The sequence below is a fragment of the Bombina bombina genome, chromosome 3, assembly GCF_027579735.1.
Source record: "Bombina bombina isolate aBomBom1 chromosome 3, aBomBom1.pri, whole genome shotgun sequence".
Taxonomy (NCBI): Eukaryota; Metazoa; Chordata; class Amphibia; order Anura; family Bombinatoridae; genus Bombina; species Bombina bombina.
This window is the reverse complement of record NC_069501.1, coordinates 1,034,968,309-1,034,984,587: the sequence shown is the minus strand read 5'-3', so window position 1 is coordinate 1,034,984,587 and position 16,279 is coordinate 1,034,968,309. Positions and strand designations below refer to the sequence as shown.

General features: G+C 41.4%; 1 protein-coding gene across 1 annotated transcript in view; it reads left to right on the top strand.

Annotated features, from left to right (window-relative positions):
- LARP4 (La ribonucleoprotein 4) overlaps window positions 1-16,279 on the top strand; it is a 447,695-nt gene that overhangs the window by 301,011 nt on the left and 130,405 nt on the right. Inside the window, exon 16 of the mRNA XM_053705530.1 lies at window positions 3,560-3,684. Coding sequence (XP_053561505.1) covers window positions 3,560-3,684 — 125 coding nt within the window. The remainder of the gene's footprint in view (window positions 1-3,559; window positions 3,685-16,279) is intronic.

Genomic DNA, 16,279 nt, shown 5'->3' with positions numbered 1-16,279 from the left:
AACTGACAGAACTGTAAATTGTTTGGGCTACAATCCACAAGCAGTACACTTGTATTACCATCTCCTGCATTCCTCTGTGTGCTCGGTACCATGTCTTAATTCTTAACCCCATGCTGCCCTGCTGATTTTAGGATTGTGTCAAATGTTCAAAAGTATGTATGTGGGTATATATGTGTGTGTAGTATATATATATATATATATATAGATATATATATATAGATATATATTTATATATATATATATATATATATATATATTATATTAAAGAGTCTTATATTAATAATAAAATTAGTAGAAAGAAATCTTTTAAAATAATTTTGGTGGAAAAAGTAATTTTTCGTTGTTCGGCCAAGGGCATCCTGCAATTTTAGGTTTCGGTCTAGAATTTTCAATTTGGTGCATCCCTAGCTACAACAAACGCGTTTTGGCCTGTGGACGGCCTTTATCAATGTTCCTAACTTGGCAAAGTGAAGATAAACCGAGCAAACATCGGACACTCCTTAAATATACATCTGAAACTCCAACTTCCAATTGCGACGCATTGCGTCATAGCTCCTCCCTCTTTAAACTCTGCATCTGTAATGGGATTGGTTATTGAGGGGGCGTGTGGAGCGGTCCGTTACCTCATTGGGTTTACATCTATTGACTTACGAAGCCAACTTGTGTGTAGTCGATTTGACAATCGTATGTGTTCCATCATAAAGCCTCAACATTCTTTCTATATCATCCTCTCCATCATAACTCACCCCACTCAAATCGAACCACTAGGACTCCTAACAAAAGAACATGCTTACGTTTGTGCTTAAAAAAGCACCTAAAACTTAACGTTATGAGAACACTGTTTCATAATAGCGGGTCATACCTGATTCTAAAGTTCCGCAATAAACCATAAATATATACCATATCACATGATTTACCGTACTCTCATCTTATGTATAATTAAGACCCTGGTACTAATGGATGTAGAGGTAATGAGTATCTATAATGAAGCTATCGATATTCCAGAATTAATTTTGGATACATTATAGAGGTGTCCAATAATAATTGGATTTGTGCTGAAACTACAACTAACGATCACAACGTATTGCGTCATAGCCCCTACTTACTCCAAGCTCTATATCTGCAATATGATGGATATAGACGGAACATACATATCCGTCAAGTACTTGACTTGTTTTACTGACATTCAATGCAAACACAAAGCTGGCTTACGTAAGGCTGTGTTGACAATATTATGTCTCTTAACAGCCTCACTACTATATATATATATATATATATAGTAATTTGAAACCTAACACTCCCCATTTAAAGCGTACCACTCTGACTTCTGATAGTCAAAAAATAATACTCGTTCCCCATGTATAATCTGTTAGCCTCAATACTGAAGATTAAATTAACAACGCTGTGTCATAAGTCGTTCCCAATCTTAAAGTTAAATAACGATGGATAGAACACATTCCTCATAACGGTATAATAAACTATTTGTATCGTATGACATAGCTCTATTATAAAATGTTGTATGTACTTTATAATGTCTGTGTGTGTGTGTATATATATATATATATCATGTGTGAACCTTCTTAATTAAACCGTTTGTGTGATTTACCATACTAGGAGCTAATATTGAATTAGGACCATGGTATTAATGGTTGTGGATGTTGTTTAACCAATACAGAGGTGTTAAGTCAATACATGATAAATTAAAGAAATGTCCAATAGTTATTGGATTTGTTCATGCCTCGCGGCATGACATTGTCCAATCTGAATATCCGTTTAGTTTTCATATTACCCCCTCTGATGCCAGTTTTTTTATTTTTTTCCAAACCCTAGCATTTCAGTGCCTGCATATCTCCTCTATGGTGTTGCAAGAAATGTCTTGCAACATTAGTGATTTTCTTATTTTCTCGATATCGAATTGGCATTCCTGATGTTACTCAGGTGTTCAGTCATTCTTTTGCCCAGGGATCTCATCGTCATGCCAACAAAGAACATATTGCAGCTGCAAGAAATGCAGTATATGACATTGCTACTCTTGCAGTTTATATACTCATTAATAGACCATTTTGTATTTAATCTATCCATTTCCGTTTTCTTGTTCATATGTTGGCAAACTTTGCAATGTCCACACTGAACTGATCCTTGGTTTTTCTTGGCATTTCTGTCAAAATGGCTGCGAGTAAGATTTTCATTCAGATTTTTAGACCTCCTGTATGTGAATGAAGGTTTTTCTGTAACCAGTTTCTTCAAATGATCATTAGCCTTAATGACATGCCAATGTTAATTGAAAATTTCTGAGATTTTGGCACTTTCAGGGTAATACGTAGAGATAAATCTAATAGGGTTAGCTTTATTGCATTCTCTTGGTCTTAACAAATCTCTTCTATCTCTGTTTAAGGCCTTGTGATACGCTCTTGCTAATGATTTTCGAGAATAACCTCTCTCTAATAGTCTTTGTCTCAAATTAGATGCTGCAATTTTAAAGGATTCATTAGTAGAACAATTCCTTCTCATTCTAAGGTACTCTCCCACAGGTAACCCTCTAATAGTTGAGGGATGATGACTGCTCTCAGCACATAATATATTGTTAGTAGCTGTAGGTTTCCTAAAGGTATCTGTCTCTAACTTTTCATTTACGTTCTTAATAACCAGATTTCTCCTTACTAGCTGTATATGTAAGTTATAAACAGAATGGATTCTGGTTAAGAACTTCAAAGAAATCCTGTAGCTTTCCTTCTGGCCCATTCCAGATAAAGATGATGTGATCAGATAAAGATGCCATCAATATATCTGGACCAGTGGGATATATGTTTAGTGTACATATTGAGAGAGTCATGATTGACAACCTTTTCCTTCCACCACCCCAAGTATATATTGGCGTAAGTAGGGGCACATGATGTGCCCGTCGCCGTACCACATACTTGCACATAGAACTTATCATTAAAGACAAAATAATTATGACTTGAAACATATTTCCGTAACCTAATGATTAAATCTTTAGTACCATCTTGTAAATTAGTGTCCTTTTGTAAAAAATGGGAAACAGCCTTACATCCCCATTGAGTATGGATACTTGTGTACAATGATTCAACATCATGTTACTAAAATAGAGCCATGATTTACTTCAAATTCACATATTTTGTTAATTATATGAATTGTGTCCTTGGTGTGGGAGGGAAATGAGTTAACAATATATATTAGTCTGGCATCCAGGTAAACACTAGCCTTTTTGGTCCAAAGATTCAATCCCTGACACGATGGGTCTGCTGGGAGGATTAACTAGGCTTTTGTGTACATTTTGCATCATATAAAATGTTGCTTTGCTTGGATTACAGACAGTAAGAAACCTATATTCTGTGAGAACCATATTCCCCACCATTTAAGTTAATAAATTAGTTTGTATATTTATTTAACAGTAATTTTAAATTGCCGTCCCTCCATTTATTTTGGCAGGGTATTTCTCGTTAATAAACTTTGCAGGGTTGATGGTGCTTAATTTGATTCCTCTAAAAGTGTGTATGAAATAAATATACTGTAAAATTTATTTTTGTTTCCTCTTTAGGAGAATAAAGAAATTTCTTTAATACCTGCTCAGGAAGAACATGCAAAAACTACAGTACAACAGACTTTGATGAATACATCTCACCCTACCCCTACAGCAGATGGCTCTTTATCGCAACCATCAAGGTGAGATCCTGAAAAATCCTAATTTTAAATTTTCCAGAATTTTTCTATAATGTGATTATGCTGTCAGATTAAATAAGGAAGTAACTTTATGGAATAAAAAAGTATATTGATCTAATAACTGTCACCAATGAAAATTGGCCCAAAACTGAAAACCCACTTTCTTTTACAAGATATGACGAGTCCACGGATTTCATCCTTGTGGGATTTAACCTCCTGCTAGCAGGAAGTGGCAAAGAGCACCACAGCAGAGCTGTATATATAGCTCCTCCCTTCCCCTCCCCCTCCAGTCATTCTCTTTGCCTGTGTTAGTGATAGGAAGAGGTAAAGTGAGGTGTTAGTTTTAGATTATTCAATCAAGAAGTTTGTTTTAAAATGGTGCCAGTGAGTACTATTTTCCTCAGGGAGAAATCGTCAGTCTATAACTTCCCAAGAGGAGCGGAGACATATTATTTTTCTGCCCTGATGTTGATGATCTTAACAAATGTTATCTAAGATCCATGCTGGTTCGCACAGAGCAGTTGAAGGTAAAGTAAAGAAACATCTTCAGTGTGGAGAACCTTGTCATGCTACAAGCAGCATTGAGGTATGTTCAGTCATTTGTTTCTGGGGAGACTTGATACATCAGAACAGGCTGACATTATTCCCTATCTGGGGAGGGTAAATCAGTATGCATTACATGTATAGTAATGGTGTACCTGGAATTCCCTTTATATTTACTGCTAAGTGTGTCGAATATCACTTATGATAATTGTTTAGTATGGGCTGAACACTGGGAGATGCGGTTGCTGGCTAAAAACGTCATACATTTTGTCTGACCTAAGGGTGTATAGTTTTTGTTTGTCAGGCAGTGAGACTTGATATTGGGACATGCTTGTGTAAGAGGGGCACATGGCTTTATGTTTTACTAATAACGACATGTTTGGGGGTTTGCAACCCATGCATGTCTCTATAACGGCTAGTGTTACGCCCACGGGGGGTGGGGCCTAATTTTGCGTGCTCAGACGCGCAGTTTCACCCGGATTGCATAGACAGCAAAGTCCTGGCTCCGGTGGGGCCTAACTTGTTTGGCCATTCGAAGGGTCTTCAAAGCAGCAGTGTATTCTGGGGGCAGGTAGGCGCCACAGCTCTGCAGGGGCCTGAAGAAATAAAAAAAAAATGTATAACTGTTAAATTATTTTATTTCTTTCATGTAATTAGCAAGAGTCCATGAGCTAGTGACGTATGGGATATACATTCCTACCAGGAGGGGCAAAGTTTCCCAAACCTCAAAATGCCTATAAATACACCCCTCACCACACCCACAATTCAGTTTTACAAACTTTGCCTCCCATGGAGGTGGTGAAGTAAGTTTGTGCTAGATTCTACGTTGATATGCGCTTCGCAGCAGGCTGGAGCCCAGTGTGCAGTGAATGTCAGAGGGATGTGAAGAGAGTATTGCCTATTTGAATACAATGGTCTTCCTCTAGGGGATCTATTTCATAGGTTCTCTGTTATCGGTCGTAGAGATTTCTTCTCCTACCTCCCTTTTCAGATCGACGATATACTCTTATATACCATTACCTCTAATGATTCTCGTTTCAGTACTGGTTTGGCTTTCTACTATATGTAGATGAGTGTCTGAGGGTAAGTAAGTCTTATTTCTCCAACATTGGTGTGTCCGGTCCACGGCGTCATCCTTACTTGTGGGATATTCTCTTCCCCAACAGGAAATGGCAAAGAGTCCCAGCAAAGCTGGCCATATAGTCCCTCCTAGGCTCCGCCCACCCCAGTCATTCTCTTTGCTGTTGCACAGGCAACATCTCCACGGAGATGGTTAAGAGTTTTTGGTGTTTAAATGTAGTTTTTATTCTTCTATCAAGTGTTTGTTATTTTAAAATAGTGCTGGTATGTACTATTTACTCTGAAACAGAAAAGGATGAAGATTTCTGTTTGTGAGAGGAAGATGATTTTAGCAGACAGTAACTAAAATCGATTGCTGTTTCCACATAGGACTGTTGAGATGAAGTAACTTCAGTTGGGGGAAACAGTTAGCAGACTTTTCTGCTTAAGGTATGACTAGCCATATTTCTAACAAGACCATGTAATGCTGGAAGGCTGTCATTCCCCCTCATGGGGACCGGTAAGCCATTTTCTTAGTCAAACAAACAGAATAAAGGGCTTATTATGGGCTAAAAAAACTGGTAGACATTTTTATGGGCTAAATCGATTGCTTTATTTGGGCATATTATTCAGATTTAGGCTGAGAATTTGCATTTATAATCTTGGGGAACGTTTATAAACGGCAGGCACTGTGTTAGACACCTTTTCCAGTCAGGGGGGCCTTTCTAGTTATAGACTGAGCCTCATTTTCGCGCCATTACTGCGCAGTTGTTTTTTGAGACCAGGGCATGCAGATGCATGTGTGAGGATCTAAAAATTGCTGGAAAAACTTCTAGAAGGCGTCAATTGGTATCGTATTCCCCTCTGGGCTTGGTTGGGTCTCAGCAAAGACTATAGCTGGGACTGTATAGGGGTTAAATTTAAAAACGGCTCCGGTTCCGTTATTTTAAGGGTTAAAGCTCTGAAATTTGGTGTGCAATACTTTTAATGCTTTAAGACACTGTGGTGAAATTTTGGTAATTTTTGAACAATTCCTTCATACTTTTTCACATATTCAGTAATAAAGTGTTTTCTGTTTAAAATTTAAAGAGACAGTAACGGTTTTGTTTTAAAAAAGTTTTTTGTGCTTTGTTGACAAGTTTAAGCCTGTTTAACATGTCTGACCCTTCAGATAAGCTATGTTCTATATGTATGAAAGCCAATGTGTCTCCCCATTTAAATTTATGTGATAATTGTGCCATAGCGTCCAAACAAAGTAAGGACAGTACTGCCACAGATAATGAAATTGCCCAAGATGATTCCTCAGATGAGGGGAGTAAACATGATACTACATCATCTCCTACTGTGTCTACACCAGTTTTGCCCACGCAGGAGGCCCCTAGTACATCTAGTGCGCCAATGCTTATTACCATGCAACAATTAACGGCTGTAATGGATAGCTCCATAGCAAATATTTTATCCAAAATGCCTACTTATCAGAGAAAGCGCGATTGCTCTGTTTTAAACACTGAAGAGCAAGAGGGCGCTGTTGATAATTTGTTCTGTCATACCCTCACACCAATCTGAAGGGGCCATGAGGGAGGTTTTGTCAGATGGAGAAATCTCAGATTCAGGGAAAAATTTCTCATCAAGCTGAACCTGATGTTGTGACATTTAAATTAGAACATCTCCGCGCACTGCTTAAGGAGGTGTTATCTACTCTGGATGATTGTGACAACTTGGTCATTCCAGAGAAATTATGCAAGATGGACAAGTTCCTAGAGGTTCCGGTGCACCCCGACGCTTTTCCTATACCCAAGCGGGTGGCGGACATAGTAAATAAGGAGTGGGAAAGCCCGGCATACCTTTTGTTCCCCCCCCCCCCCCCTATATTTAAGAAATTATTTCCTATGGTCGACCCCAGAAAGGACTTATGGCAGACAGTCCCTAAGGTCGAGGGGGGCAGTTTCTACTCTAAACAAACGCACTACTATTCCTATCGAAGATAGTTGTGCTTTCAAAGATCCTATGGATAAAAAATTGAAGGGTTTGCTTAAAAAGATGTTTGTTCAGCAAGGTTACCTTCTACAACCAATTTCATGCATTGTTCCTGTCACTACAGCTGCGTGTTTCTGGTTCGAAGAACTAGAAAAGTCGCTCAATAAAGAATCTTCGTATGAGGAGGTTATGGACAGAGTTCAAGCACTTAAATTGGCTAACTCTTTTATTTTAGATGCCGCTTTGCAATTAGCTAGATTAGCGGCGAATAATTCAGGGTTTGCTATCGTGGCGCGCAGAGTGCTTTGGCTAAAGTCTTGGTCAGCGGATGTGTCCTCCAAGACCAAATTGCTTAACATCCCTTTCAAGGGTAAAACACTGTTTGGCCCTGACTTGAAAGAGATTATTTCAGACATCACTGGGGGAAAGGGCCACGCCCTTCCTCAGGATAGGTCTTTTAAGGCTAAAAATAAGCCACATTTTCGTCCCTTTCGCAGAAACGGACCAGCCTCAAATTCTACACCCTCTAAGTAAGAGGGTAATGCCTCACAACCCAAACCAGCCTGGAAACCGATGCAAGGCTGGAACAAGGGTAAGCAGGCCAAGAAGCCTGCCACTGCTAACAAAACAGCATGAAGGAGTAGCCCCCGATCCGGGACCGGATCTAGTGGGGGGCAGACTCTCTCTCTTTGCTCAGGCTTGGGCAAGAGATGTTCAGGGTCCCTGGGCGCTAGAAATAGTTTCTCAAGGTTATCTCCTGGAATTCAAGGAACTACCCCCAAGGGGAAGGTTCCACATGTCTCACTTATCCTCAAACCAAATAAAGAGACAGGCATTCTTACATTGTGTAGAAGACCTGTTAAAGATGGGAGTGATACACCCAGTTCCGATAAAGGAACAAGGAATGGGATTTTATTCCAATCTGTTCGTAGTTCCCAAAAAAGAGGGAACTTTCAGACCAATTTTGGATTTGAAGATCCTAAACAAATTTCTCAGGGTACCATCGTTCAAGATGGAAACCATTCGAACGATTCTACCCACCATCCAGGAAGGTCAATTCATGACCACGGTGGATTTAAAGGATGCGTATCTACATATTCCTATCCACAAGGAACATCTTCGTTCCTAAGGTTCGCCTTTTCTGGACAAGCATTACCAGTTTGTGGCACTTCCATTCGGATTAGCCACTGCTCCAAGGATTTTCACAAAGGTACTAGGGTCCCTTCTAGCGGTGCTAAGACCAAGGGGCATTACAGTAGTACCTTACTTGGACGACATCCTGATTCAAGTGTCGTCTCTGTCAAAAGCAAGGGCTCATACGGACATTGTCCTAGCCTTTCTCAGATCTCACAGGTGGAAAGGTGAACATAGAAAAAAGTTCTCTGTCCCCTTCAACAAGAGTTCCCTTCTTGGGAACAATAATAGTTTCCTTAGAAATGAAGATTTTTCTGACAGAGGCCAGAAAATCAAACTTCTAAGCTCTTGTCAGGTACTTCATTCTGTTCTTCTTCCTTCCATAGCGCAGTGCATGGAAGTAATAGGTTTGATGGTTGCGGCAATGGACATAGTTCCTTTTGCACAAATTCATCTAAGACCATTACAACTGTGCATGCTCAGACTGTGGAATGGGGATTATACAGACTTGTCTCCGACGATCCAAGTAGATCAAAGGACCAGAGATTCACTCCGTTGGTGGCTGACCCTGGACAACCTGTCACAGGGAATGAGCTTCCGCAGACCAGAGTGGGTCATTGTCAAGACCGACGCCAGTCTGGTGGGCTGGGGCGCGGTCTGGGAACTCCTGAAAGCTCAGGGTCTGTGGTCTCGGGAAGATAAACATTCTGGAACTGAGAGCGATATTCAATGCTCTCAAGGCTTGGCCTCGACTAGCAAAGGCCAAATTCATAAGGTGTCAATCAGACAACATGACGACTGTTGCATATATCAACCATCAGGGGGGAACAAGGAGTTCCCTGGTGATGGAGGAGCATCCGGGGGAGTGGGAACTCCATCCGGAAATCTTTGCCCAAATAACTCAATTATGGGGCATTCCAGACATGGATCTGATGGCCTCTCGTCAGAACTTCAAGGTCCCTTGTTACGGGTCCAAATCCAGGGATCCCAAGGCGACTCTAGTGGATACAATAGTAGCACCTTGGATCTTCAACCTAGCTTATGTATTCCCACCGTTTCCTCTCATTCCCAGGCTGGTAGCCAGGATCAATCAGGAGAGGGCTTCGGTGATCTTGATAGTTCCTGCGTGGCCACGCAGGACTTGGTATGCAGACCTGGTGAATGTTATCGGCTCCACCATGGAAGCTACCTTTGAGACAGGACCTTCTTGTTCAGGGTCCATTCGAACATCCGAATCTGGTTTCCCTCCAACTGACTGCTTGGAGATTGAACGCTTGATTCTATCAAAGCGTGGGTTTTCAGATTCTGTAATAGATACTCTTATTCAGGCTAGAAAGCCTGTAACTAGAAAAATTTACCATAAAATATGGAAAAAATATATCTGTTGGTGTGAATCTAAAGGATTCCCATGGAACAAGATAAAAATTCCTAAGATTCTTTCCTTTCTACAAGAAGGTTTGGAGAAAGGATTATCTGCAAGTTCTCTGAAGGGACAGATCTCTGCTTTATCTGTTTTACTTCACAAAAGGCTGGCAGCTGTGCCAGACGTTTAAGCGTTTGTTCAGGCTCTGGTTAGGAATCAAGCCTGTTTACAGACCTTTGACTCCTCCCTGGAGTCTTAATCTAGTTCTTTCAGTTCTTCAAGGGGTTCCGTTTGAACCCTTACATTCCGTAGATATTAAGTTATTATCGTGGAAAGTTTTGTTTTTTGGTTGCAATTTCTTCTGCTAGAAGAGTTTCTGTGTTATCTGCTCTGCAGTGTTCTCCGCCCTATCTGGTCCATGCAGATAAGGTGGTTTTGCGTACTGAGCCTGGTTTTCTTCCGAAGGTTGTTTCCAACAAAAATATTAACCAGGAGATAGTTGTGCCTTCTTTGTGTCCGAATCCAGTTTCAGAGAAGGAACGTTTGTTTCACAATTTGGACGTAGTCCGTGCTCTAAAATTCTATTTAGAGGTTACTGAAGGTTTCAGACAAACATCTTCTTCGTTTGTTGTTTATTCTGGTAAAAGGAGACGTAAAAAAGCGACTTCTACCTCTCTTTCCTTTTGGCTTAAAAGCATCATCCGATTGGCTTTTGAGACTGCCGGACGGCAGCCTCCTGAAAGAATCACAGCTCACTCCACTAGGGCTGTGGCTTCCACATGGGCCTTCAAGAACGAGGCTTCTGTTGACCAGATATGTAAGGCAGCGACTTGGTCTTCACTGCACACTTTTGCCAAATTTTACAAATTTGATACTTTTGCTTCTTCGGAGGCTACTTTTGGGAGAAAGGTTTTGCAAGCTGTGGTGCCTTCCGTTTAGGTACCTGATTTGCTCCCTCCCTTCATCCGTGTCCTAAAGCTTTGGTATTGGTTCCCACAAGTAAGGATGACGCCGTGGACCGGACACACCTATGTTGGAGAAAACAGAATTTATGCTTACCTGATAAATTACTTTCTCCAAAGGTGTGTCCGGTCCACGGCCCGCCCGGGTTTTTTAATCAGGTCTGATTAATTATTTTCTCTAACTACAGTCACCACGGTACCATATGGTTTCTCCTATATATATTTCCTCCTGTCCGTCGGTCGAATGACTGGGGTGGGCGGAGCCTAGGAGGGACTATATGGCCAGCTTTGCTGGGACTCTTTGCCATTTCCTGTTGGGGAGAGAATATCCCACAAGTAAGGATGACGCCGTGGACCGGACACACCGTTGGAGAAAGTAATTTATCAGGTAAGCATAAATTCTGTTTTTATTTGACACTCTAAGCTATGGTTGGGCACTTTATATGTAAAGTTCTAAATATATGTGTTTAAACTTATATTTGCCATGATTCAGGATAATCAGTATTCCTTCATTCAGACTGTCAGTTTCATTTTTTGGGATAATGCATATGAATAAATATTTTTTCTTACCTTAAAATTATTTTCAATTTTATATTTCTTTTTACACATCTAAGCAAGCCGGTGCAATATTATTAGAATATTTTGGGCACATTAAAACAATTTTTATTGCCACAAATGCGGTTTTAAAGATTACAGAAAAATTGTTGCGCTTTTATTATTTAAAGGCGCAGTACACTTTTTATGTAAAGTTTTTTTTTTTTTTTTTTTTTTTTGCCTTAAGAGGTTAATAAATAAAGCTAAGAACGACTATTATTGCTATTGCTAGTCTGTTTAACATGTCTGAACTTGAGGAAATCACTTGTTCTATGTGTTTAGATGCCATTGTGGAATCCCCACTGTCTGAGGGGGAACTTTCCAATTCGGGAAGTGTGTTGCCTCAGACGGACTCGGACGTTATGTCCTTTAGATTTAAGCTTGAACACCTCCGCCTGTTACTTCGGGAGGTTTTATCGACTCTGGATGACTGTGACTCTATTGTGGTGCCATCAGAGAAATTGTGTAAGATGGACAAATATTTAGAGGTACCTGCTTACACGGATGTTTTTCCGGTTCCTAAGAGAATTTCAGAGATTTTTAAGAGGGAATGGGACAGACCGGGTATCCCGTTCTCACCTTCTCCTAATTTTAAGAAAATGTATCCCATATCTGACACTGTTCGGGACTCTTGGCAAACAATCCCTAAGGTGGAGGGAGCTATTTCTACCCTGGCTAAGCGTACAACTATTCCTATTGAGAACAGTTGTGCTTTCAAAGACCCTATGGATAAGAAATTGGAGGTTCTTTTAAAAAAAACTGTTTATTCATCAGGGTTTCCTTTTACAACCGACGGCCTGCATTGTTCCAGTTACCACTGCGGAGGCCTTCTGGTTTGATGCATTAGAAGAGTCTCCTAAGACTGAGACTCCTTTTAGAGAATATTTTTAATAGAATTAAGGCTCTTAAGCTAGCTAATTCTTTTATTACAGATGCCTCCTTTCAGTTTGCCAAATTGGCGGTTAAGAATGCCGGATTTGCACATAATCAATTGGTCATTGTAAACGAGAACAGATCGCTCTACGATATTCAGACATAAGTATTTTACTATGAATGTATTATCTAACCCAAACTGTATTGAATCATCTCCAGATACTTCAAATACCTGTATATGTAGACCATAATATAATGCGCACTGTTACGTATGTGTATATTCTTTCCTGTAATTGTCTTAATAAAAAAAAAATTACCAAAAAAAAAAAGAATGCCGGATTTGCCATTTTAGCATGTAGAGCGTTATGGTTAAAATCTTGGCCTGCTGATGTGTCATCTAAGTCAAAGATTTTGGCTATTCCTTTCAAAGGAAAAACCCTATTTGGGCCTGACTTGAAAGAAATCATTTCTGACATCACAGGAGGTAAGGGTCATCTCCTGCCTCAGGATAAGACAGCTAAACTGAGGGGTAAACAAAATAATTTTCATTCCTTTCTGAACTTCAAAGGAGTCTCCTCTTCTTCCGCTAAACAGGAAGGGACTTTTGCTCAGGCCAAACCCGTCTGGAGACCCAACCAGGCTTGGAACAAGGGTAAACAACCCAAGAAGCCCGCTGCTGCTACCAAGACAGCATGAAGGGGCGGCCCCCGATCCGGGACCTGATCTAGTAGAGGGCAAACTTTCTCTCTTTGCCCAGGCTTGGGTAAGAGATGTTCAGGAACCCTGGGCACTGGAAATCGTGGCCCATGGGTATCAACTGGAATTCAAAAGTTCTCTCCCAAAGGGGAGGTTTCTTCTTTCACGATTCTATGTAGACCAGATAAAGAGAGGCGTTCTTATGTTGTGTAAAAGACCTCTCTACTATGGGAGTAATTCGTCCAGTTCAAATACTGGGGCAGGGGTTTTACTCTAATCTTTTCGTGGTCCCCAAAAAAGAGGGCACGTTTCGACCTATTTTAGATCTAAAAAGTCTAAAGTTTCTCAGTCGCATCCTTCAAGATGGAGACTATTTGAACAATTCTGCCATTGATCCCGGAGGGTCAATATATGACTACCGTGGACTTGAAGGATGCATACCTTCATATTCCTATCCACAAGGCTCATCATCAGTTCCTAAGGTTTGCTTTTCTGGACAAACATTTTCAGTTTGTGGCTCTTCCCTTCGGGCTGGCCACAGCACCCAGGATCTTCACGAAGGTTCTAGGGTCACTTCTGGCGGTTCTCAGGCTGCGGGGCATTGCAGTGGCGCCTTATCTGGACGATATTCTGATCCAGGCGTCATCTTACCATCTGACAAAGTCTCATACAGACATGGTTCTGTCCTTTCTGAGGACTCACGGGTGGAAGGTGAATCTAGAAAAGATTTCATTAATTCCACAGACAAGGGTTCCCTTCTTGGGAACTCTAATAGATTCCATATCTATGAAAAAAAATTTGACGGAGGTCAGAAAGTTAGATTCTAAATACATGCCGAGCCCTTCAGTCCAATCCTCGGCCATCAGTGGCCCAGTGCATGGAGGTAATTGGATTGATGGTGGCGGCAATGGGCATCATTCTCGTTTTCATCTCAGACCACTACAACTGAGCATGCTCAGGCAGTGGAATGGAGATTATGCAAATTTGTCTCCTCAGATAGATCTGGATCGGAGACAAGAGACTCTCTTCTTTGGTTGTCGCAGGATCATCTGTCCCAAGGGACGTGCTTCCGCAGACCCTCATGGGTGATAGTGACGACGGACGCCAGCCTACTAGGTTGGGGTGCAGTCTGGAATTCCCTGAAGGCTCAGGGTGTGTGGAATCAGTCGGAGTCACTTCTTCCAATCAATATTCTGGAATTGAGAGCAATATTCAATGCACTTCAGGCGTGGCCTCAGTTGGCTTTGGCCAAATTCATTCGCTTTCAGTCGAACAACATCACGACTGTGGCTTACATCAATCCTCAGGGAAGAACAAGGAGTTCCTTAGCGATGACAGAAGTATCCAAGATAATTCGGTAGGCGGAGGCCCACTCTTGTTATCTGTCAGCAATCTACATCCCAGGAGTGGACAACTGGGAAGCGGACTTTTTAAGCAGACATTTCATCCGGGAGAGTGGGAACTCCATCCGGAGATCTTTGCCACACTGATCCTCGCCACACTGATCCTCAGATGGGTCAGACCGAAGTTGGATCTGATGGCATCTCGTCATAATGCCAAGCTTCCAAGATACGGATCCAGGTCAAGGGATCCTCAGGCCAAACTTATAGATGTCAATGTTCAGGAGTTATCGGCACCAAATTACACCACAGAAAGTCTGTTAGCAAATTTATATGAATGTTGCCACTTGGAAAAAGAAATATACTGATCCAGTGTGTGTAGGCTGACTGTGTCCGCTACTTCACCACTCACCTCAGCTGCTAGGGAAGAGATCCAGTGTTAACGTACCCAAGTAAGTGACTGTATTCTTTCAAAAGACCTTAGAGCTCACCAACACCATAGGACAATTCACCGTTGATGTATTACAGGACGGGGATCGCAGACAAACTGCTCCGCTCTGCTCTGTCTTACCAGTCTTTAAGTAACTCGTCGTCTGACGTCATCGTCTCCCGGTACTCCTATTCTCGCGAGAGGTGAGTGGGCTTATGCTTGAGGTATATCCAGCAAAGACTCCGTGCAAATCCTCCGTTTCAATGATAACGATGCACACAAATTTCAAGGATGCACCGGCAGTCAGTGGAATGTTCAGAAAATTTTATTCGAAGAAAACTTTCAAAGTTCATGGATGAACAAAGAGTGATCCCAAGACAAGTGAGAGGTGCTTGTTCCACCCCAAGGACTGCTTGCTGACGCGTTTCGGCTCCAAAGGCGTGTGTATCGAACTTATAGATGCCTTGGCAGTGCCTTGGTCGTTCAACCTAGCTTGTCTGTTTCCACCGTTTACTCTCCTGCCCCGGGTGATTGCTCGAATCAAAAAGGAGGGGCTTCAGTAATTCTAATCGCGCCTGCGTGGCCTGGCAGGACTTGGTATACCGATCTAGTGGACATGTCTTCTCTGCCGCCATGGAAGCTTCCATTGAGGCAGGACCTTCTCATTCAGGGACCCTTCCAACACCCAGATCTAGTTTCTCTGCAACGGACTGCTTGGAGAGTGAACGCTTGATTTTATCTAAGCGGGGGTTCTCTGATTCGGTCATTGATACTTTGATTTAGGCACGTAAGTCTGTCACTAGATAGATTTACCATAAGATATTGCGTAAATATCTTTATTGGTGCGAATCCAAGGGCTACTCATGGAGTAGAGTTAGGATTCCCAGGATTTTATCTTTTCTCCAAGAAGGATTGGAGAAGGGGTTATCAGCAAGTTCCTTAAAGGGACAAATTTCTGCTTTGTCGATTTTACTACACAAGCGTTTGGCAGATGTTCCAGACGTTCAGTCCTTTTGTCAGGCTCTGACCAGAATCAAGCCTGTGTTTAGACCAATTGCTCCACCCTGGAGTTTGAATTTAGTTCTTAATGTTCTTAAAGGGGTTCCGTTTGAACCCATGCCTTCCATAGATATTAAGTTGTTATCTTGGAAAGTTTTATTTTTGGTTGCTATTTCTTCTGCTCGTAGAGTTTCTGAGCTTTCTGCGTTACAATGTGACTCGCCTTACCTTATCTTCCATTCTGATAAGGTGGCTTTACGTACCAAACCTGGTTTCCTTCCTAAGGTTGTTTCTAATAAGAATATTAATCAGGAAATTGTTGTTCCTTCATTATGTCCTAATCCTCCTAAGGAGGAGTGTCTGTTGCATAACTTGGACGTGGTCCGTGCCCTGAAGTTTTACTTGCAGGCGACTAAAGAATTCCGTCAATCATCTTAATTATTTGTTGTTTTCTCTTGTAAAGGTGTATCCAGTCCACAGGTTCGTCCATTACTTGTGGGATATTCTCCTTCCCAACAGGAAGCTGCAAGAGGACACCCACAGCAGAGCTGTCTATATAGCTCCTCCCCTAACTGCCACCCCCAGTCATTCTCTTGCAGCTCTCGTCAAGAAAGGAAGTATCAAGAGA